The 22,592-nt window shown below is 37.2% G+C and overlaps 1 protein-coding gene across 2 annotated transcripts in view; it reads right to left on the reverse strand.

Annotated features, from left to right (window-relative positions):
- Positions 1-5,986: 5,986 nt before the first annotated feature.
- Positions 5,987-22,592, reverse strand: part of LOC145783270 (syntaxin-1B-like) — a 57,930-nt gene continuing 41,324 nt past the window's right edge. Inside the window, exons 8-9 of one of the 2 annotated variants that reach the window (XM_082595096.1) lie at positions 18,207-18,301; positions 17,743-18,044 (exon numbers count right to left, since the gene is read on the reverse strand). In XM_082595096.1, the coding sequence (XP_082451222.1) occupies positions 18,227-18,301 (75 nt within the window). In that variant the 3' untranslated portion in view covers positions 17,743-18,044; positions 18,207-18,226. Of the gene's footprint in view, positions 6,210-17,742; positions 18,045-18,206; positions 18,302-22,592 lie in introns of those variants that run through there. The other variant, XM_082595095.1, reaches the window with a different exon arrangement.

Here is a 22,592-nt window from a genome sequence, read left to right on the forward strand (position 1 = left end):
CTAATGAGTCCAATCCTGGCTTTAAAAGTTCGGTTACATTTAAGATCCTTTGGGAGAGTTGGTTGTGGGTGTGATTGTCGTTCTTTTCTTTGCAATATTTTTTCTTTTAACCTTTGAGATCTGCTCTTCTCAAACGTGGCAACACGTTCATGAGTGGCAGATCTCCAAAGCACCCTATCCTCTGCGGTTTCCTCCCAGTGTGTGTACGGTAATTGATGTTACACATTTTAAGATTACTCTTCAGTGAGTCTTTATACCGCTTCTTTTGTCCACCTACCGAATGCTTACGTTTAGCCAATTCCGAGTAAAACATTAGCTTAGGAAGACGGTGATCTGGCATTCGCACTACATGCCCGCACCATCTGAGTTGATTTTGAATAGTACGGGACTCAATGCTTGTTGTTTCAGCCTCTTCTAGCACCCTCAAATTTGTTCTTTTCTCTTCCCAGCTGACATTCAGAATTTTGCGCAGGCAGCATTGTTGCAATCTTCAAGAGTTGTAATATGATTTCGGTAGGTGGTCCAGGTTTCGGAAGCATATAGTAGTGTTGTGATAACTACTGCATTTTAGAAGGCGAGCCTTGTACTTTTTTGTATGTTATTATTGTCAAATATTCGTGAGCGAAGTTTTCCAAAAGCAGTGCTAGCACAATTTAAACGATGTTGTATTTCATCCCTGAAGGTCAACGCTGTCTGAAATTTCACTTCCGAGGTAGCAGAAGGTGTAGGCTACCATCGAGAAAAAATTCTGGCAGAGCACTGGTAGCCTACGGATCTTTAAGAAGTGGTTGAAAGAGGACCTGAGTCTTGTTAATATTGACGCTAAGTCCAAGCCTCTTGTATGCTTTTGTTTGTTTGTTTGTTTGTTTATCTTTATCCTGCATTGCGGGAAAGCGGACTTGAGCGCTATGCATCGGTGTACGCCTTCCGACGTACACCTGACCCACGCTGCAGCCGACGGCAATGTCTGTTTCCGGTTGTCTACTTTACTTATGTCTTAAATTTGGTAGGCTACTACCCATTACTCGAAATCGATCACTGGGTAGAGGCAATTATCGTAAAGTTTCTTGCCTAGAGAAACAACAGCAAGTGCGGGTGGCTGGAGTCGAACATGCAGGCTTTCGACTGTGAGCCCAACGCGCTAACCACTCGCCATTGCTGCCGAATGACGGCTTGATAGAAAGCATTCAGAATCTGCTGTAGGTAATTTTCACTCAGCGCTGCTACACAGTTATCATCGGCATATTGAAATTCCATGATACTCCGTGTTGTAATCTTTGATTTACTTTTAAGGCGAGCGAGGTTAAAAAGCTTTCCATCCATGCGGTAAGATATGTCAAAGCCAGATGGAAGGTCATGGTGGACTATTACCAAGATAGATGCAATAAAAATTACAAAATAAGTTGGTGCTATTACGCAGCCCTGTTTCGCTCCAGAGTTAACCAGAAAAGGTTCAGAACTTTTGTTGCTAGTCTGGACTCTGGCAAACATGCCATCATGAAGAAGACGCAGAATACGAAGAAATTTGTCTGGACATCCGCATTTAGAAAGTACATCGCACAGGAGATCTCTTGAGACGCGGTCGAAGGCCTCAGGGAGGTCAATAAACCACATGTACATTGATTGATGTTGTTCACGACACTTTTCTTGCAATAATTGTCTGAGGGAAAATATCATGTCTGTGGTACGCGATGGCCTGAAGCCAGCCTGAGCTTCAGGAAGGATCTTCTTGGATATCAGTTTGAGGTGATTGTTCAAAATACGAGCTAAGATCTTGCCAGCAGTTGCTAATAGAGAAATCCCACGATAATTTCCGCACTCTGATCGATTACCTTTGCGTTTGTATATGATGATGATATTAGCATCTTTGAAATCAGACGGAACAATTTCATTTGTCCAGATTTTGATTAGCAGAGCTTCGGTAGAGAGTTTGTCTTGGTGAACCATAGGCATACGAAGCCGAGTAACGTGATTAGCAGTTGATGAAGGTCATGTTGGATTAAACTGCCACCTAGTTTGTAAATCTCTGCTGGGATTCCATCAGGGCCCGCTGTTTTGGTGCTTTTCATGGCCATGATGGCAGTTTTGACCTCTCCGAGAGACGGTGTCTGTGAAAGAGTCGTCCTTTCTTGTGTCATGTTGGGAATGATGTCAACCACGCATTTGTCAATAACAGCTGTGTGGTTGAGAAGCTCCTCAAAATGTTCCTTCTATCAAGATCTTATTTGTTTCTACCTCTTGGCAACTCGGAGGGGATAGTCCATGCGTGGATGGTCCGTAGACTTCACTCATTGCATTAAAAAGCCATGTGGAAGACCTGGCTTCACATCTATGGTTGTTTATGCCTGGTAGAGTTAGTTTGATAGAGTTTTAGTCACGCAGAGCGAATCAAGATATTTGAAGACTTTGTCAAATTGTTTTAATTCCTCCGTGTTTCTTCTGCTGTGTTGTTGATTTTAATTTGTTTAATATATTTCGTCTGTGTGTAATGGCATTGATGAGTAATGTCATCACTGCTATTGTGTTTCCAAGCCTTTAAAATGTTTGGATTAATATTTCTTCACTAAATATACAAGAATTACGAAAATTGCTGATCCCGCGGTAATTTATATTGTCCTATGGACCAACTTTATCTTGTCCTATGGACCAATTTATATTGTCCTATGGATAAAAAGACTCGAAAAAGCCTAAAAATCGCTACATACAATGTCAGAACACTATCTGAAGAAGCTCACTTGGAAAAACTGTTGAAAGAAATCGAAAACATAAACTGGCATATAATTGGTCTTAGCAAAATGAGAAGAACTGGCGAAGGAACCATACAATTAAAACACCACCAGCACCTCCTGTATCACAAAGGCAAGAAAAACCAAAAGCTAAGTGGTATCGGATTTCTTGTTCACACAAAGATTAAAGACAATATTAGGGGAGCTAGCCCAAGTAGTGACTACTTGTCTAGCATGGCAAAACACAGGACCATGTTGCCGAAATCAACTAAACATGCAAAATGAAAATTCAACTTCTAGACAAAAATTTATCGCGCGCAAAGTTTGACCTAGAAAAAAAGGGGTTTAAATGTCAATGATCAACAAGAAATTTAAATAACGGCAGAGGAGAGAGCGAACGGTATGAGTCATGATGAATCGAATTGTGTAGCCTACGCACTACTGCATCATGTTATTTACTAAATGCCTGGTGAACAGCCTCGTTCAATTTTCTAAGTATGATTATTGTTATGGTGTTTACGAAACCGTTAGTAGCCCTGCTCGTCTACACGAGTAGCCTAAAGGTTAATATTCATCCAATCGTACTGCCTGATGGAATACAAGTGAAACAAAGACTGGTCATTCTTATTACAGTTTTCGAACTGATAAAGCTTATTGTAGCTTTATTTATTTTGTCGTAAGAACACAACAGTTATTTTATTGAAACGCATTTATAATAAAAAACAACACAAAAGGTGCTAAGTAACCAAGTTAGCCTAAAAATCACGGTATCACCTGAAACAAAATGGGAAAAAACCTGCTTATGGCAAAACAAAATTTCTTTCTGTAATATTTCATAAGAAAACTGAAAATGGCCGAGTTTCTTGATAAATTAAAAAAGTGATATTTCGTATTTTGATGAAAGGTTTAATAACATCACAGTCCGTGTATAAATGAATAAACTGACGTAGGTTACGTGCGGCTAAATAAGAATGAAACATGGACATTTCACTATAGTTTTTATCAATTTTTTGGTGAAATTATCGAGTCTTTTTGAATGCTTTTCCAAAAATAAATCATTCGTTGAGAACAATTATTGTGGCAGGGGTGGGGCATGGTTAGCCTAAATGACGCTATTCCTACCCGACGCAAGACCCGCATCGGTAAGATCAGATGCTGAACCAAACTTAAATTGGAGATGATATCATATCGCCACCTAGGGATATCAAACTGAAATTGATGCGAATGCTTGTCGATACATCACACAGATAGCGGTATGATATTGCCATTGTGCCAACCTATCTTGTTTCGATTTCAGCAAGTCTTGTTACTTCTATCTTTTTCTAGACCTCTGCTACGTTTGGCATATAGCCTACTGTTATTGGTTGTGATGGTCAAAAAAAAAAAAAAAACTGAAATGAGGTTCACTTTTTTCTAGGTTCATTTATTGGAAGAGGTTGCGACTCCACTGGCTAGGTTATGGTACCAACACCAGCTGTTCATCTACAGGTGCAAATATTGTGCTGATATCTGGATTTGGGCTTGTGAAAATCATCACGTTGTGCTGTAGCCAACTTGCAAAAATGTCACATTTTGGATTGTATAAAGCAGGGGTGTGCAACCTTTATTACAGGAGGGCCATATATAAATATCTCGGTGAAACCGCGGGCCACACGTTTATTTAACATATGTTTTCTAGTAGTTGCAGGCACAAAAAAGTAGTTTTTTTGTTATTCATGTTAATCTTATGGCATTATTAGAGGTTATCTCCTTGCAGAAATAATAAGTTAAGACACATAAATTTCTAAAGAAAACGGCTATTCAAATTTATTGTCACACCGACTACGAGTTCAGTGAGAAATTTGCAGCTGGTTTCTTTTCCGGACGACTTTTTCCAAATTTACTTTAATGGAAGTGCTCGCAATTCGAAGTCCATTTTCCAGGTGTTCGCCTGTCAGAACGGATCGATGGGGATATTTTATGACGCCCATTTTAGAACAAATCTGTTCGCACAAATACGTTTAGCCAAAAAGAGCCATTTTTGAAGTCATGTTTTTTTCAAATGTGGAAAGTCATTTTGGTTGAGATGTTTTCGGTAAAATCAAAAAATTTACGACTTATTTCCGCAGTTCGTAAAATCGTTGCAACATGCAGCCCTTGCTTAACCAACGCACCTCGGAAAAGTAAAGTAGATCTTTATGTGTCGTGTTGAGATTATCCAGAAACTTTTGAAACTGACGATGGTTGAGCCCTCGTGCTCGAATGAAATTACTGCCTTAACAACCGGACTTAAGACATGTTTGAACTTCAAGGATTTTGCGCACAGGTTTTGCTGGTGAATGATACAATGAAAAATTGCTATGTCATCATCGGTTTTTCTCTTCCTCAAGGTAGACTTCAAGAGACCTATGAATCCAATGCCAGTTCCGGACATGGATCTAGCACCATCAGTTGCGATTCCGCATAAGCTGGACAAGTCCAGTTCGAAGTTGTCAAAAGAATCAATTCAGTAAAAATGTCAGCACCAGTAAGTTGTCGTACCCTTCATTGACTGTAATGACAGAAGCTCTTCCGTTTCGTTCAAGTCTTTGTCCACTCCTTTTCAAATATGGCCAACTGTGCTGTGTCCTTCTGGTCCGTAGCCTACTTTCATCGATCGCAAAGCTCCATGAAACAAAGTTCTTCACCTTATCCTTATTGAGAGTGAGAGTGTCACTAATATCACAAGCAAGATCATCGATAGCCTACGCCTCGCTATCGTCCACCATTTTCTCGAACGCACTCTTCATTTTAGAGCACATTTCTTCTGGGACATCGATAAGACACTGCTTCACAAAATTACTGTCAGAATACAGTTTCATAGTTTGAGCTATTCTCTGTGCAATTCTGTGCCTATGATCTACTGACGTTCCAAATAATTAAATACAATCGGATGAGCGGTGGCCAGTGGGAGATTTCTAAAATAGTTAACAGAAGGTGCAAAATGTACAATAATCCACTCTATAATGAATTGTTCGCACGTACCAGGCTAAACTAAATTATAAACACGTTTCGCGGGCCGCACACAATTCAAAATTGCCACATCTTCGCGGGCCGCACAATTTTTCTTCGCGGGCCACATTTGGCCCGCGGGCCGTACGTTGCACACCCCTGGTATAAAGGGGTGAAGTACAAAATGGTTGTTCTGTTAAAAATACCGTATGATGTTTGAACATCCCATAAAGTTTAATTTCTAAATTCATCGACGTTTCAAATTAAGATCAAATGGCAGATTACAATTTTCTTACATTTTTTTATTAAGGCAGGCAAAAATTACAACACTAAGTGAGCTACATTCGTAGCATGTATGAAAACGCGTTTAGACAACAAAAAGTTACTAGTTTTCTTTTCGTCAATGGCGTTTGAGCGAAAGATAGATGGAGATTACGCAGGAATACTGTTTGCTATGATTGCAATGATGATGATCAACAAAACTGCGCAGCAAATCAGCATGATAATTTTTTTCTAGAAAAAGAAAAACAAGAATTGATGTAAGAGATACAGAATGAAGAACATGGCATTTGGAGCAGAGTAAAACTCACGCAGACTACAAACAACAAAAATAGCTTGGCGAGAGCAAGGACGGAGTCCGGATCAGAAATAAAGTGTGACTGTTTTAACAATCTTATACATTAAATTTAACAATGGTACTGAAATTACTTTAAGTATGTGATGTCGTATTTAAATTGCAATGTCATTGTTTACGCACAGCTCAGCAGAATGATTCTTGTTTCACCAAGACAGAATGTTCCATAAAATACTTTTTAAGAACAGGTCTAAGTTTCAAACTTTATATTACTGCTACAAGTATTGATAATAACATTACCTTAAGAGCCTATGCACGACATGCACTGATGCAAGATATATAAACAATCTTATCGTAACAAACAAACAACATCCATGCATAACTGGAGTCCCGTGACGTGGAGAAATGATCACTCGTGCAAATAGCCTACGCTCGTGCACTATCCAGCTATATCCTCCGGAATGGCCCGTTTCGGCGAGTCCGATTCGGCGAGAGCCTTTTTCGGCGAGTGCCCTATTCGGCGAGTTTTTGAAATTTTTAAAAGGAAACTATCGGGTACCGTAGCCTAATTACAATTGCCGTTTTCACATCGTTTTAACGTCGCTAAACGTTGAAATCGTGCAGAAAGGAATAAAAAGAAAATGTTTGAACTATTAAATTAAAATTCGTCATGTCAGTTCAGTTATTTTTATTTTTGACCATCATATCAAAAACAATACACGTCAACATAGCAAAGGTAGAAGCGACAAAACGCGAACGTTAAAACGTGCTTGAATTCGTCATGTCAGTTCAGTTATTTTTGACCATCATATCAAAAACAATACCCGTCAACATAGCAGAGGTAGAAGCGACAAAACGCGAACGTTAAAACGTGCTTGAATTCGTCATGTCAGTTTAGTTGTTTTTGTTTCTGATCATGATATCAAAAACAATTCACGTCAACATAGCAAAGGTCGAGAAAAAGGTAGAAGCGACAAAACGCGAACGTTAAAACGTGCTTGTGACCGAAGTAAGTTATTGAGTTGAAAGAAATTTGGCAAGGTTGCATCACCTTCAGAAAAATTTAAGATATGAAGGAAAAATAAAACAAAGAAAATGTTACAAAAAAAATAATGTTTATGTCTATAAGTTAGTACTTTTGAATAGTTAAAATCATAGGCGCCTAACTATTTTTTTGGCCGTGGGGGCGAAAGCGTGTTTTATCAGCAGCAACGTAAATTCAGCGAAATGTCACGCAGATGGATGACGTAATTATGTCGTCACACTAGGATTGCTTTTATTGCCACACTCGGAGTTATCGCTACGTTCGACCTGCCGTTAATTATTATCAGTGGCGTAGCTAGGGAATGTGCCGCCCGGGGCGGATTCAGATTTTGCCGCCCCTTCAAGAAAAAGCATGTGAAAATGAAATGCGTTTTTTTATCAGCATGGCAATACGCAACGTGCTATTTTCAATTTGCGGTGCAAAGTCAGACGAACGTACCATTATCAATAGCGTAACCAGGAATTGTGAAAGGGAGAGGTTTTGACGGCCGGCGGGCGAAGCCCAACGGTGTACTCGCCGAAGACGACACTTATCGGCGGGGGGTCTGGGGGGCCTCCCCCAGAAATTTTTGAAAAATTATTTTGAATTTGGTGCATTCTGAGAGCATTTTCAACAAAAATGTGGGTATAAATATTCCTGTAAAATGGTGCTGTCCGGTGGCATAGCAAAAGAATAAGATCATGTTTTCTTCGGCATTTTTCGAAAATAAAGCTGAAGTCTTTATGTTTTCTTGTTGCTAATTCCTGACTGAGATATTTGAATGTTTGGTATTGGAAAAACTAGCTCTTTTAATGCAGTTTCATTTAAAATTAGGCAAACTTTTTTTTAGAGACATAGGTTGATTGCTTTTTTTAGCGAGATTATTACAGTTTTATTATTTATCAATTTTCTCCTTAGTTGATCCAAAAAACGATCTTACTCCGGTAAGTCACTAACTTTTATATTTTAAAGTTAACCCGAAGTTTAAAAAATGTAACGTCATACATCTTAATGAGCGTCAGACAAAAAGCTTTGAGACAAAGAAATTACTTTATTTCTGATATATTCAAGTTTTGTATAACGAATCACTGGAATCGGGTATAGGCTATAAAAGGTTAGTGCAATTTTTCACAGCTGTAGATATTGCGGTGTTTCCATCGACTGCACGAGTTAGCTGGATACCATGGATACTGAACAGTTGTAGAGCGGTCACACCCTGCTATATGAATTATGAAAGGTCATTCGAATTATAAAGCATAATATGACACACAAGTTCTTACTCATTTTAAAAGATAAAGCACCAGAATTGCTTTAACATGTCGAATTAGTAGAATCATGCTTACAGCTAACAGCTATGAAAAATTCATCAACACAAGCAATAAGAATGCAAAAAATCATTGATACTGATGAAACTAAAGGGAAAAAGGAAGTCGACGAACCTTTTCACACATCTTGTTAATGACATCCTCAACAGTTGGGACCAATTTTCTATACAGATTAACCAAAGCCAAACCATTTAATCGGTTTTCAGAGGTTGAATTTCTTAAATAAGTTTAAGTCTTCGAAGAGCAGAAAAAGATCTTTCATTGGTGCAAGTGGTAGGCTAACTGGAAGAGTAACCAGAATGCGGAGTAAAATATTAATGTTTGGAAACGTTGACTGCGGGCAAAATGGCAATGCACTTACAGCACTTTTTGGCAAACTGGTTCGGGAAGAATTGAAAAGACATCGATACCACATATACGCAGTTCAGATATAATAGCAAGGGCGTTTATACACGGCAGATCTGCTTCGTAAAATTCAAAGAGTGATTCAGTTCTCTCCATTTAGTTTTTCTCAAAAGGGGGGGTTGAAACCCCTAACCCTCCCCACCCTTTGGCTACGCCACTGACCACTATAATTTAGTAATACTGAATGCAAAAGCACAAACACTGCTGCAGAATTAAAATAATCAATTTGTAACCTTTTACAAGGCTACCCAAATTTGAAGAGCATGTTTCCGCCTCTGCTTAATAAAGGCTAGTAGGAATTTTGTAACGTATTAAAAACATAACGGCAGAAAAATTCATGAAAATTTGAAACGTTTTTAGATATTTAAGATGTTTTGACAGGGCCGGATTTAGCAGTAGGCAGAGTAGGCAGTTGCCTAGGGCGGCAAATTATTGGGGGCGGCAAATTATTGGGGGCGGAAAAATATACGAATATATTACATTGATAAATGATAATACTGTACGTGAATATAATAATTCACAACAGATATATAGGAATTAATAAATATGTTATCACATCACATACATTTATAAACAGTGCGGCAAGTCATGTATGGCAAGTCATCGCCCCTAGAGTACTTCACGTTTGGTTGGTTTTCAACAATATGTGCTGCTTAGCGCTTGTTTTATTTTTCTGTCTCGCTTAGTATGGAGGACTAGGGTTTGTCTGTGCAATTTTTATTAATCTTTGTTCGGTTTGTTTCACTGTTAGTAAATTTAAAGGAGCCTAGAAAAAATGTTTTTAGTCAATGTTAGGTTGATGGAAAAGTTGCAGGCTATTTTGTGTACTTGCCTTGATGCTTAAAGTATGTAAACCATGAATGATCTCACATTTTTGAGGATTAACTCATCTTTACTTGTTTCTACAGACTTTGAAGAAATTATTGATCTGTTTGCAAGAGAAAAAGCCCGCTGCAAGCGATTTTAAACAATTAGTTCATTATACAATGACATTCATTGATGTATTCAAATAAACAGTGCAAATAACTTTTTTGTAAGGAATTGAAAATATAATAATTTTTTTTGGGGGGCGGCACTTTTCGTATCTGCCTAGGGCAGCGCTTAGGCTAAATCCGGCCCTGTGTTTTGAACGTTGCCATTCTGTTTGCTTTTATTTTTCGTGTACTTTTGCATTATAAAAAAAAACGTCCTGTCTGAAAGTGCCGCCCCCCCCCCCCCCCCCCCTAGCTACGCCACTGATTATTATAAACAAAGCTCGACCAAAACACATGCTATGCGTCTGCGTTGGCTAGCGGTTGATGGACTGCGACTCTTTAAGCTAAGCCCAACATAAAGTTTAGCAACGAACAAGAGACGAAAAGGTTTACTAAAAGGTATACTGTAAATGGAATGAAAATACTAACTTGATCATATGCTTGAAAATATACCTGTTGAAAGCAAAATCATTCATGTTTACATCAATTCAACATCACGTCACCTTTAATAAATTTAAAAGTTGCTGACATCCGTAAACAGCCCTTGAAAAATATTTACAGAGAGACGTTTGATTAAGTTTTCGACTTGACATTGCTCCCTTTTCACTACAATATCGCAACTTATGGCTGACCAGCGTTCAAGTTTCAATTCTCTGTAATACGCCTGTTTTCGTGTTGCAGATGAAACAAAAGATGCGCATATTCCCCGCCTTTGATCGGGTTTTTATGGCAACGGACGTGTGTGCGCCATGCAGTTTGCGCGAGTCCGTTGTTGTGTTGATTATGCCGCTTGTGCGACTGTGGGCAGTGCGGTTTGTACCAGCCCTTGTTACGTTAGTTAGTGGTAACCTCGGGCCGAGACTTCAAGTTCATTTTCACAGCAACCGATTCACTGCCGCGACAATTCTCTGCAGAGGTTTCGACTTTCGAAAGCGACAGCGAGGCTGTTTGCAAGCGTCTGCAGACGATAAATCAACGTAAATATGACAGATTTTTTTGTCTGGGGTGGGATTGTAGCATCGCTACTCGTTCTAGTGATTATTTACTGCAAAGCTGTTGCGGTTTGCATTTAAAAATGTTTTCCTGCTGCCGATCGCTAGTTCATCTATTGTTTTATGCGGAAATATGCGTGGGGGCCTGGCCCCCACGGCTTAGGCGCCTATGGTTAAAATGATTAGTTTGGATCAACAAATGTGTGACCTACACTCCTACAGCTTAGATCGAAAGGAAATTATCGGGTAGGCTACCGTAGCCTAGTTATCCCGACAAGCAAAAATTTGTTCCAAGAACCCAGTTAGCCTAACAGTTCATTTTTACATTGTAGTAACAGAATGAAAAGGCTAACCAAATGTGTGGCCTATCGTTTTAACGTCGCTAAACGTTGAAATCGTGTAGAAAAGGGTGCTTTTGCTGACTAGGATATGTTGAAACTGAGAAACATCCAAGCACGTTTTAACGTTCGCGTTTTGTCGCTTCTACCTTTGCTATGTTGACGTGTATTGTTTTTCATATGATGGTCAGAAATAAAAACAACTGAACTGACATGACGAATTTTAATTTAATAGTTCAAACATTTTCTTTTTATTCCTTTCTGCACGATTTCAACGTTTAGCGACGTTAAAACGATGTGAAAACGGCAATTATAATTAGGCTACGGTACCCGATAATTTCCTTTCAAAAATTTCAAAAACTCGCCGAATAGGGCACTAGCCGAAAAGGGCTCTCGCCGAATAGGGAACTCGCCGAATCGGACTCGCCGAATAGTAGCAGACCCAAACCCTCAAGCAGACAATGAAATGGAACAGCCTTGTCACCTGTTATCATCTTATTTTAAAAAAGATTTGAAAAGAAATGAAGATTTTCGCGTTTCGCACAATTTGTATCATTTTTCTGATTCAGCCTGTGTTTAAGAAATCAAAACTTCTATCGTTCCTAGAATGTGATAAATTTATAAACATAATGACGGAAAAAAAAAACCACATCGGTTTTAAATCAGCAGGTTCCTTACGGTGAATGTAAAGTAAAGCAACTTAAACAACAACCTAACGGCAGCACACTAAACTACGTTATGTGGATTTGGACGACACAAATACATCGAAAAATTTCTCTGCAACTTGCAAGATAGCCTATAAAAACCAGCTACAAAGAAACGACTTACAATAAAATCAAACAATCTCTATGGTTAAACACATGCAAGTTTAGGTGGCCCAAACTCTAAGAAATGGACAGTCCTTATAGAAATTATGGCATAACTCAGCCAACAATTTTAACATTTCAATTTTATTTCAAATATAGCTTTTATTGAACTGCTCAGCAAACCGTAGTAAATAATAAACTGTAAACGCATGGTACACCTATTTCATGCAACAGTAAGAGCTTAGAAAATCTTATAAGGCATAAATAACATCTTGTTTGCCTAAACTAAAGGTTAAAAAGCTTCCGAGACTTGGGACAGAATCATTTAATTTTTTAAAACTGTAATTTTCCGTACCTACTATTTTGACAGTTTCTTGAGGTGACTGCGAATACAAACTAACAGTGAAGTACAAAATATTAAGCATGACTGTCGTAATAAAAGTGCACAAACAACTCTCTTCAGTCCAGCCTGCAAAAACTTGTCGTTTTTTTTATCGTTTCAACGTCTAACAAGATTGAATCGATGTAAATAAGGCAACTTTGCCAGTTAGCATCAGTGCAGAAAAAGACCGAGTATCGATCTGGGGTTGTCAATTAAACAGAGCAACCAGAAAGCTTCCAAAGATAATCATTAGAAGAGCTATCCAGCCAGTAAATCAGACCTTTTTTCCGTATTAATAAATCGTCTGTTGACGTTGAATCAATATGAAAAAAACTGACTTACTGACTGCAAATTGACCACTCTTTAGAGTGCTTCATAGATCGAAATAATGAAATCATCGCTGTGCGCAAAAATAAAAATGCACAGACATGGATGAGTGCTTGAAGCAGGGTTGCCAGATGTGGCTAAAACTAGCCATTGTGGCTAATTTCTGGTGCGCTAGACTTAAAAAAAATTGAGTTTTAGCTCCTTGCTTTTTGGCTGATTTTGGCTAATTTACAGGGAGTTAGAGTGTTAGTGGAACTGTAGAAGTTTTCAACGCTTTTATGATGTATGAGGTAGGCTTGGGAATGAATGCCTGAAGTTTAGTTCCCTAATTGGTTTGTTTTCCACATCAAGTGTTAACAAGTAGGCTCTAATGTTGTTTTTTATTTGTTAAATGAAGTTTTGTTGCTGTTGTGAATTGAGAAATTTTTAATACGGTATTTGATTGCCATAATGGATAAGTCGAAGCCTAAAGCAGTTGTATTAAAAGCAAAGCACAGAAAATACAATAAAGCTTGGGAAGATGGTTGATGCTGAAGGACAATTTTTGTTATTGCTAAGGCCCGCAAAAGTCAATAAAATCAAATTTTTTTAAGGAACTCGTCTGTCCACGAATCAAAGAATAAAGTTGTTTTCAGCACCTAGAGGACTGTTTTTAAGAAGTTTATAGGTCAAAATAAAGTCAAATTTTTGAATAAAGTTAAAATTTGTCAAATTATCGCTTTTGACAAACTTTTTGTGTTTCTCGAGAGCAATTTTTGTCAAAATCCTCGTAAAAGCATTGTAAATCAGGAACTGCCACACAATTAAACCATAGTAACCCATAAAAGCAGGAATGCCCACTTGGATCAGAAGTAACTTTTATCGCAAATTGTCCATTGCTATGTATTCAAATAATTCTTATAAAACACTTCCTCTTCACAAACGTGGTCTTTTCGAAGATCAACAGTTTGGATTTCAAGAATAGCTTACTGACATTCCGTTATACAAAAATGCCTAAGCAAGCTAAATCGTCTTCAGCAAAAGTTAGACAGATTTGTCGAGATTTTTCTGATGAAATTAATGCAACTCCCGGGGGTGATTTAAGATGCAACTTTTGCGATTTTATAGTGAAGTGCGATAAAAAAGTATTTCGCTGAAAGCCACAAGAAAAGTAAACGCCATCAACCTGGATTGGAGCGACAACAAGCATCGCAATCAAGGCAAACTTTTATTGAACAAGCCCCTTTTATTGAACACGTTTGGGTCTGAAATCGACAAAATACTATGTTTGGGTAACTGGAATCAATTCAAGGAAAAACTGTGGCCTCTACGAATAAGCAACTTTGTTAGGTCAAAATAAAGACAAAATTTGATAAAAATAAAGTCAAAAAAATTTTTTTTAGGTCAAAATAAAAATGGCCCTAGTTATTGCAAACTATGTCATTGTTCAATTTTCCAATTTAAGAAGCATAATTTACTTATGCATGAGAAGACTCAAAAGCACAAGATACGAGAAAAGGCTATGAACGTGAGCAAATCAATAACAACATTTGTAAAGACACATTAAACGAATCTCTGAGAGTTTTTGATATAAAATTCAGTGCTGCTATACCCTGCCATTGCAGCATTCGTTCTGTTGAACATTTGATTGGTATTGTAAAAAAACACGGAAAAGGCAGTCCTTTGGAGGAATTAAAACTCAATAGGACAAAATGCACTTGCATTATTAAAATGTAGTGTGTGTAGGTTTATTTGAAGAACTAATTGATGAACTCAAAATTGAGAAATATTCTTTATTGATTGATAAATCAACAGATATTTCATTAGCGAAGCATTTGTGCTTGTGTGTGAGGTTCTTTTCCCATATAACCAATAATTTGAGAACTGAATTTTTGTGTTTAATTGATGTAATTTCTACTACAGGGGAAAATCTCTTTGCAGAGATTGAAAAGTTTTTGTCTACTCACAAGATAGATCTGAAAAACTGCATTGCATTTTCTTCTGATGGAGCTAACAATGTTTGTGGGGTCCATAATTCTGTTCTCTCAAGGCTTAAAGAGAAAAATCCGGATCTATTTTTTGTGAAATACACTTGCCACAGTTTGGCTTTATGCTGTGAATATGCCACCAAGAAATTGTCTTCAACTATTGACTATCTCATAGCAGAAATTGCTCATTGGTTTCATTTCAGCTCAATTAGGCAAGATGACTTCAAACAAATATTTTCTTTTTTGAATGATGGTGGCATAGATTCAGCAAAACTCATAACCCTATCAAACACTAAATGGTTGGTGAAAGGCAAATGTATTTCTTCAATACTAACTAGATGGGAAGAATTGAAAGCATATTTTAACTTACTTGTGGAGAAAGAAAGGAACTATCATGCAAATATTATTGTAAGTATGTTGGGTGATGAAAGACATTTTTTGTACTTAACATTCATGCTTCCTATAGTATTAGAATTTGAAAAAGTCAATGCCTGATTTCAAGGTACAAATGCAGCCCTTTGCTTAGTTTTCAAAGACTTGGACTTATTGCACGGTTCAATTAAACATAAAGTTACGAAAGTTTCCCTTGGTGCCACATTTGAATGCACGTTGAGTAATGCCATGATATCTGATGTGGAAAAGAAAATAGTTAAGGAGAGATGTTTTAACTTTCTAACTAAAGCAAATGAACAATTGGAAAGAAGGTTAATGGGAAATAACGATATTGTAAAGAGTCTTGAATTCCTCAAACCTAACGAAGTTTTATGCCAAGTGAGACCAACTTTCGAACAACTGCCTAAATGCTTTAATGTATTTATTAAAGATTTTGACACAAGAATTTTTGAAAATCGGTATGAAAATCTTCTCTTTGTCAATTGGATTAGAAGAATTTAAGATGGGTGATATACCATCAGATCCTATTGAATTTTGACCAATGATTGGAAAATACGAAAATTCTTCAGGAGAAAAGACATTTAGTGCAATTTCTCAAGCCATTCTCAATGCATTTTCAATTCCTGTAAGCCAGTGGTTCCCAACCTGGGGGTCGCAGAGCATTTTATAGGGGGTCGCGAAACTGTTGCTCATTAAACAACAAAAGTGAATGTAAGTAGGACGAAGTACTTTCATTCGGATTGCTTGTAGCACAACATTATTACATCAGTATGCGTCCACTGTGATGTAATAAGCGTGACTGTAGGTCCTACAGTCACGTTTATTACATCACAGTGGACGCATACTGTGTAGGACTATTCGCTGTAAAAGTGTAAATTGAAACTCTATTAACGAAGTAGCCTTGTATATTAGACAACAGAGATCAGTCAATACTCGAGATTGCTAAAAAATAGTTAAAGGGAGCATCGTTCCACGGAAAAAAAAACGAAAATACGTTGAAGAGTACATTAACCTTGGCTTTACTTCTTTATTGACCAATGGTGTTGAGAAGCCACAGTGTGTTCTCTGCAACGTTGTTTTTAGCACAGAATCATTGAAACCATCAAAATTGAAACGCCATTTAGAAACCAAACACCCTCAACATGCTAAAAAGGATGCAGCATTCTTTAAACGCCATGAAGCTGGTCTCAAGCGGCAACGGCTTGACGCTACTGGAAACTTTCATCAAGCAAATGTGGCTGTAATTCAGGCGTCCTATGAAGTCGCACTGGAAATTGCCAAAGGAAAGAAACCTCACACTATTGGGGAAACAATTGTGAAGCCATGCTTGTTTAAAAACGGTAAAGCTGGTTCTCGGGGATGCAAGTGCGGCAAAAGTTAAACGTTTTTAGTGCTGCCTTTTGTTGTATTAATTGTTAATAGTATACTTGCATTTAGGAAAGAACATAAGTGGGGGTCGCGGTATCTACGAAATTTTTTAAAGGGGGTCACCAAAACAAAAAGGTTGGGAACCACTGCTGTAAGAAATGCGTTTGTAGAATGGGTGTTTTCTTTTGTCACCAATGTCAAAAGTAAAAAAAGAAATAAGTTGAATCTCTCTACACTGGATTCAATATTAAGAATTAAGTCCCGGTTAACTTTAAATCAGAACTGCAGCAAAGATTTTAAAATGACAGCCAAAATGCTGAAACTGTTCAGTGTTCACAAACGATATGTATCAACAATCAAAGAAACAAATACAGGGAGATACCAGAACCAGTAATCTTGGAGAACTTGCTGAGCAAGAACGTGACGTTGTTTGTATGAAATTTTAATTGTGTCAGTTGTTTTAATTGAAATGTGTTTTAATTGTTTCATATGACCATTGATTTTCATTAGCGTCGATATAGGGACTGGCTAATTTTGTTGTGTCTTGTGGCTAAAAACGCTTTCAGCAACCTGGCAACCCTGGCTTGAAGTGCGACGTACAAAAATATATCTGAATTGCAAAACAATCCAAAAAAGGATGTCGTTCATAAGGAATAATGGACTGTCGTCAGCAATCTGCCTTGAACTGTACAGTATCGACAAATAAAAGCAATGAAATGCCTATTTTGTACTTTATCGTTATTTTACATCATAAAACTCTGTTTAGATGAAAAAAAAAAATATATATTCACACAAAAAAATCGTATTTCGAATAAGTAGACACTGTCAATATTAGCAACTTCTCGGTATCAGTAAACAAAGTACGTATGAACTTCTTCAATAAACTTGAATAGACAAGACTTGGCATTAGTATGACACGCGTGTCAAGAATCCACTAAATGGTCAAAGCAACTATTCTATAATGGCAGGTAATTCTTTTTCTACAATGCTATTTTACGAATGCTGCGAGTAAACTTCCATAAAAAAAAAAACAAAAAAAAAACGAAAAACACTGAATAAATGTTACGCTTGTAGGTGCTGCAGAATAGCTACAGAAACCCACAAACGTGAAGGAATTGAAAAGAGGTTTTATTGAACTGTATCAATCAACATCACATAACAAAGTGGACAACGAGTCACAAATATTTAAAAAGGTTTGAAGAAATACGATCATGAACAAATTAAATATAATCCCAATGACCTAGCAGCGCGAGAAGGGTTAAAGACAATAATAAGAAAAGACCGCGCTCACGTTGAAGAACACTTCTGCAAATATAATATAATCTCAGAAAGGGCAGGAACAGTTTTGAGAGTACGCAATCGCCAAAAAAATTCAGATATTCACAATGACAAACACTGTGTATGAGCTTCTTTCGCACGTACAGCAAGCTGATTATCACTTGGTATCCGCAGTTCATCGCAGCAAGGAAAAAGCTATTTGAAAACATGATGAAATAATATCAGTAGAAAACCAACAAGAAATAAACAGAATAATGAAAATGGTTTTGGCACAATATGAAAACACAAAACTGTGCAGTCCTATTTCTGCTATGTGGTTAAGACAAACTTGTTATCAAATAAGATTTGAATACTTACTAAACATCTGTGCAGCAGCTTCACACTGTCAGTCCAATTATAAGAGCGATGACCGCCAAAACAAGCACACAGATAACTATGAGAAGGATTTTCTTCTACAAAGCAAAATAAATATTGCACTTACAAAATGAGACACAAATAAAGAAACGGGTTAAAGTCGTTACATCAATATGGATTGGAACTAGCAAAAAGGCGTTGACTAATTTAGGATAATCCCGAAATTCATCTCTCTACGCTTTTCCTAAAACTTAAGTTACGAAAACGTAAAAAAGAATGCAGTCATTGTTAAATTTGTAAAGGACGTGCTGCACTAAACGTCAGCTCTGGCTGGCTGTGTACATTGCCATCAAATCAACGATATGTGAAATGATGCGATAATGAATCATAGTATGTAACATAAGCAAAACAATAAACTACGCTTCCACTTGTATTGTAGAATATGAAATAATGTACAATAGTATCAACGTCATAAGTAAACGCAACGCTGCCTGGTGGGCCTGTCTGTTCTTGCCTTGATGCAATGTGTGGTTTGTTCTCTCTGGTCACTGGCAGAGTAGATTTTTATCTCTGAGACTCACATTTCCTGCAGCAAACTTAAATCGCCATGCGCTTTCTATAGACTATACTACACTGCGTTTCTGCATTATCTGTTAAACTTTTTGTATCAAGACTTCATAGAAATATATATTGACAATGACAACGTCAATAAACTTTGCCGCTGCTTGCTGGCATGATAATTTAGCAAATGCTCTACTTTATAAACAAAAACGTAAAAATCTCCCATCAAACTTGTGAAAAAAAACAAACTGGTTTTAACATTTTAACAATAAAGAAACACCGTTAGCGAGAGGTTGGCTACCGATTCTTCAGTTTAAACTGACAAGGAAACAAAATCTAGACCAACTTACAGTTCCCATATCAGTAGGTTCAGGGCATTAACATACCGTGGTAATTTTTTTTGCCACCAAATACAGGACAGCAACAAGTTTGCAAGCAATCCACACTAAGTTCAACGACCAAGCCTTGATCAAACTTCAATTAAAGTAGTACGGCAATCCGTAAAGCAGTTGAATTCGATCAAAAATTTCAAGGTGAAAACTTATCAATTTGTGTGGGTGATGAAGTTCTGACCCTACGCCATAATGTACTGCTTAAAAACCTTGCAAGGTTAAGAATTTTATCATTTCAATTTTAAATGTAATTTTACAGTGGAAAATTTTTCTGGCTGTGCCAAAACATATCAGATGAATGTAGGCGTCTGCTTGTAAAATGATACTCATATTTTGATGTGTTGGTCATCAATCTACTAGAAAGAAATGTTTTTGCTTTCCTAACAGCGATCCGCAGCACAAAAAATATTTTAGTAACGTTTTACGTGATCGCAAGGTGAAACACGACTTTCAGGATTGTATACCAATGCCTGCAAGCAGCAAGATTGCTTAAAATCGTTTCAATCGAACATTTCCATCAATGCTAGAGCAGCAAGACAAGTTCGATCGGCGAAAATCCGGCATAGGCCAAAAAGTCAAAAATAAATACCGAAAGTAGCTTTCATTTCAAACCGATTGCGTAATCTGATTGAGATTACGCAATCAAGAGATAATGTAAAATGTTCGTTGCAGTCACAGAGGACATACCTTGGAGGTCGATATCGATTCATTCTCAGGAAACAAATCAGTCCTTTTGCATTGAGTCAACGTCTTTAAGTAGTAGTCTAGTAAGCCAGTTTTAATCCGGTGATGTTACGTTACCGAAGAAAAAAATTTTTAAACTCATTCATAAGAATAAAAACTTTAAATCAATGCAAAAAGGACTGATCTTCTGACTAGATCTGTGGCCGACTCGAGATGAGGCTGCGTATTTGATGTACTTTTTCTGCTGTCAGTTTCGAAAGGCAATCAACAGAACACTTGCATTGTTTACAACCGATTTAAACTTGAATTTATTTTTAATTAAAGGGAAACCAATGTTGCTGTCTCCCAAACACGTTATTAAGGATTGGATGTACTAATAGCAGATCATCCACGGATTTAGCTAATCGAAACAATTCATTTTTTCCGCATGCAAAACCCTGATCCACTGATTAAAATGACAATTAAGAATCGACAAAGGTGCTGTAAACAGTCAGGGTTGAGAAAAACCCGGGTTTTTTTGGGTTTTATTGGGGTTTTTTAAAAAAGATGCAAAAAAAGGTAGATTTATGCTTATTTCACCTCAAAACTACTTTTTACGAATGAAGTGCCTTTCACTCACAGTACATACTTGCATAACTCAATAAAATAATGCACTAGGGCTGTTGTTGCTTGAATGTTGCATCATCCATTAATTTCAAGATCAAGTTGGATGTTGCATCATCCACTGATTTCTATACCAAGTTGATGCTACCGTGGTAGAAATCACATTATTGCATCATTTGCTTTAGATTTGAAGGCAAGGAGCATTTATGCCATCATGTTTAAATATTTTTTATCATTTATATATATATTATATATAGTAATAGATGAGCAATTGAGCGATTGCGTGGCCAATCGCTATTTAGGCAAATGTTCTGAAACAGCCATGCGTTAGAATCCAGAATCTGTAATTGGTAAATAGCCTCCTAAATTGCATTTCACGTCATATATGCAGACTACAGTAGAGTAGTACTTTCACCAGTTTAACTATAAGGCCTTCTTGCATAAATGAGTTTTAATGTAGTACCATATACGTATACACAAGTGACAAAGTGGCATTACTTGATTTTTGTGTACTGTACAGTGTACAATATCCACTGCGTTTTTAGTTTATTCTTGGAAATTTACTTCACAATCACATCCTTAAGTCCTAATTTAAAGTTTGTTTTAAGTGCCTTGTAGTGTTTTTGTTCATTTTTTTAATTTTCTAATAAAAACTGGACAAATATGATGCTCTGGGTTTTTTTATGGGTTTTTTTGGGTTTTTTTAAGTGGTTTTTCTTGGGTCGGGTAAAATACCGACAACCCTGTAAAACAGTAGATTAGCAAATTTCGTGTGTAGTTTGTTTGTGGGTAAAGCTCGCCCAAGGCCTAATAAGTCTGGCTTAACGGCAAATAGTAGAATACTCAATACAGAAAATATGAGTCCTTTTTTTTATAAGTTTTTCCATATCATGCAACGATTAGCTCTTTCGAAATCTGTTAGCAGAAGTCTAGTAATCCTATTTGAAATACAACTGTATCATGACGATCGCCATGAACTGTATGCATATGACCTGAAATCTTTCAACCTAAACCCTCATTCAAAGGTTGTACGTACATTAAATTTTATGTTGATACTTAATAGTGGGGTGCCCACTGCCCAGGCACTCAGTCATTTCAACTTGATGCAAAAGTTTCGTTTTCAGTACCAATTTGAAAGTAAGGACAGAGATAAAACAAGTTTGGTTCGAGTGTCAAGCTGTCAGATAAAAAAAATAGCCGTCAAAATTCAAGATGGCCGCCAATTTTCACATTTTTTCACATAATGCTTGGTAAGTTTTGTACTATTGAACCTAAAATGGTGATTGTGGTCTCTAAACGTAGGTTTGTATGTACGAGTAATTCAATAAAAATAAAATAAACATGATTGGAGCAAAGAGTGGTAATTTTGGTGTCTCGCTGCTCGATCAGATTCTGTTGGACAACCGGAAAAATGCATTAAAGCCCTCTTGCCACTTTTCCACGAAAAAGCTGCCACTCCAGAAATGATTCGACATGGAATGGAACTGGTGAAAAAGACAACTGAGCACCTCAACCCACACCAAGTCCCTGTGTTGGTAGTGAATCAACTACTCTATGACCAGGGTTGGAAGTCGTTAGTCAAAAAGCAATGACTATTTCACTATTCGATAGTGCCCAAAAAAGCAACGACTCTCCGCTATCGATACTTAAAAAAAGCAATGAATAGCAATTACTAAAAATATTGCATTTGCGTATTTAATGACCAGTGATGCCAGATTTTTTTTTTAAACAAACAAGTGAATCTAAAATACAAGCCTAAAACAGGCATATCAACACAAAAACAAGCCCAATAATTTGCAACCAATACCAATTAGCATAAAGCACGCAGTTTAGCAGTTCAATTTTCAATATAACCTTTGCAGTCCATACATCACGTTTGTTTCAAGAATGACATTTGTTTACGCCATTCCAAGCAATAATTATTTTGAAAAGAAAGGATACAATGTTGACTACAATAAAAACCTCGCAATTCCAGTGTCAAAAACAAGTTAAAAAAAGTTTGACTGGCCAAAAAACAAGCAACCCACAAACTCAAAAAAAATACGCAAACTTGAAAACAAAAACAAGCCCAAACTTGTGGGAACACCGCAAGGTTGGCAACACTGTTAATGACTCTGGCATGGTTTTTCTGAACTGTGTTGCTGCAAAC

Source organism: Aplidium turbinatum, chromosome 14 (genome assembly GCF_918807975.1).
Source record: "Aplidium turbinatum chromosome 14, kaAplTurb1.1, whole genome shotgun sequence".
Classification (NCBI taxonomy): Eukaryota; Metazoa; Chordata; class Ascidiacea; order Aplousobranchia; family Polyclinidae; genus Aplidium; species Aplidium turbinatum.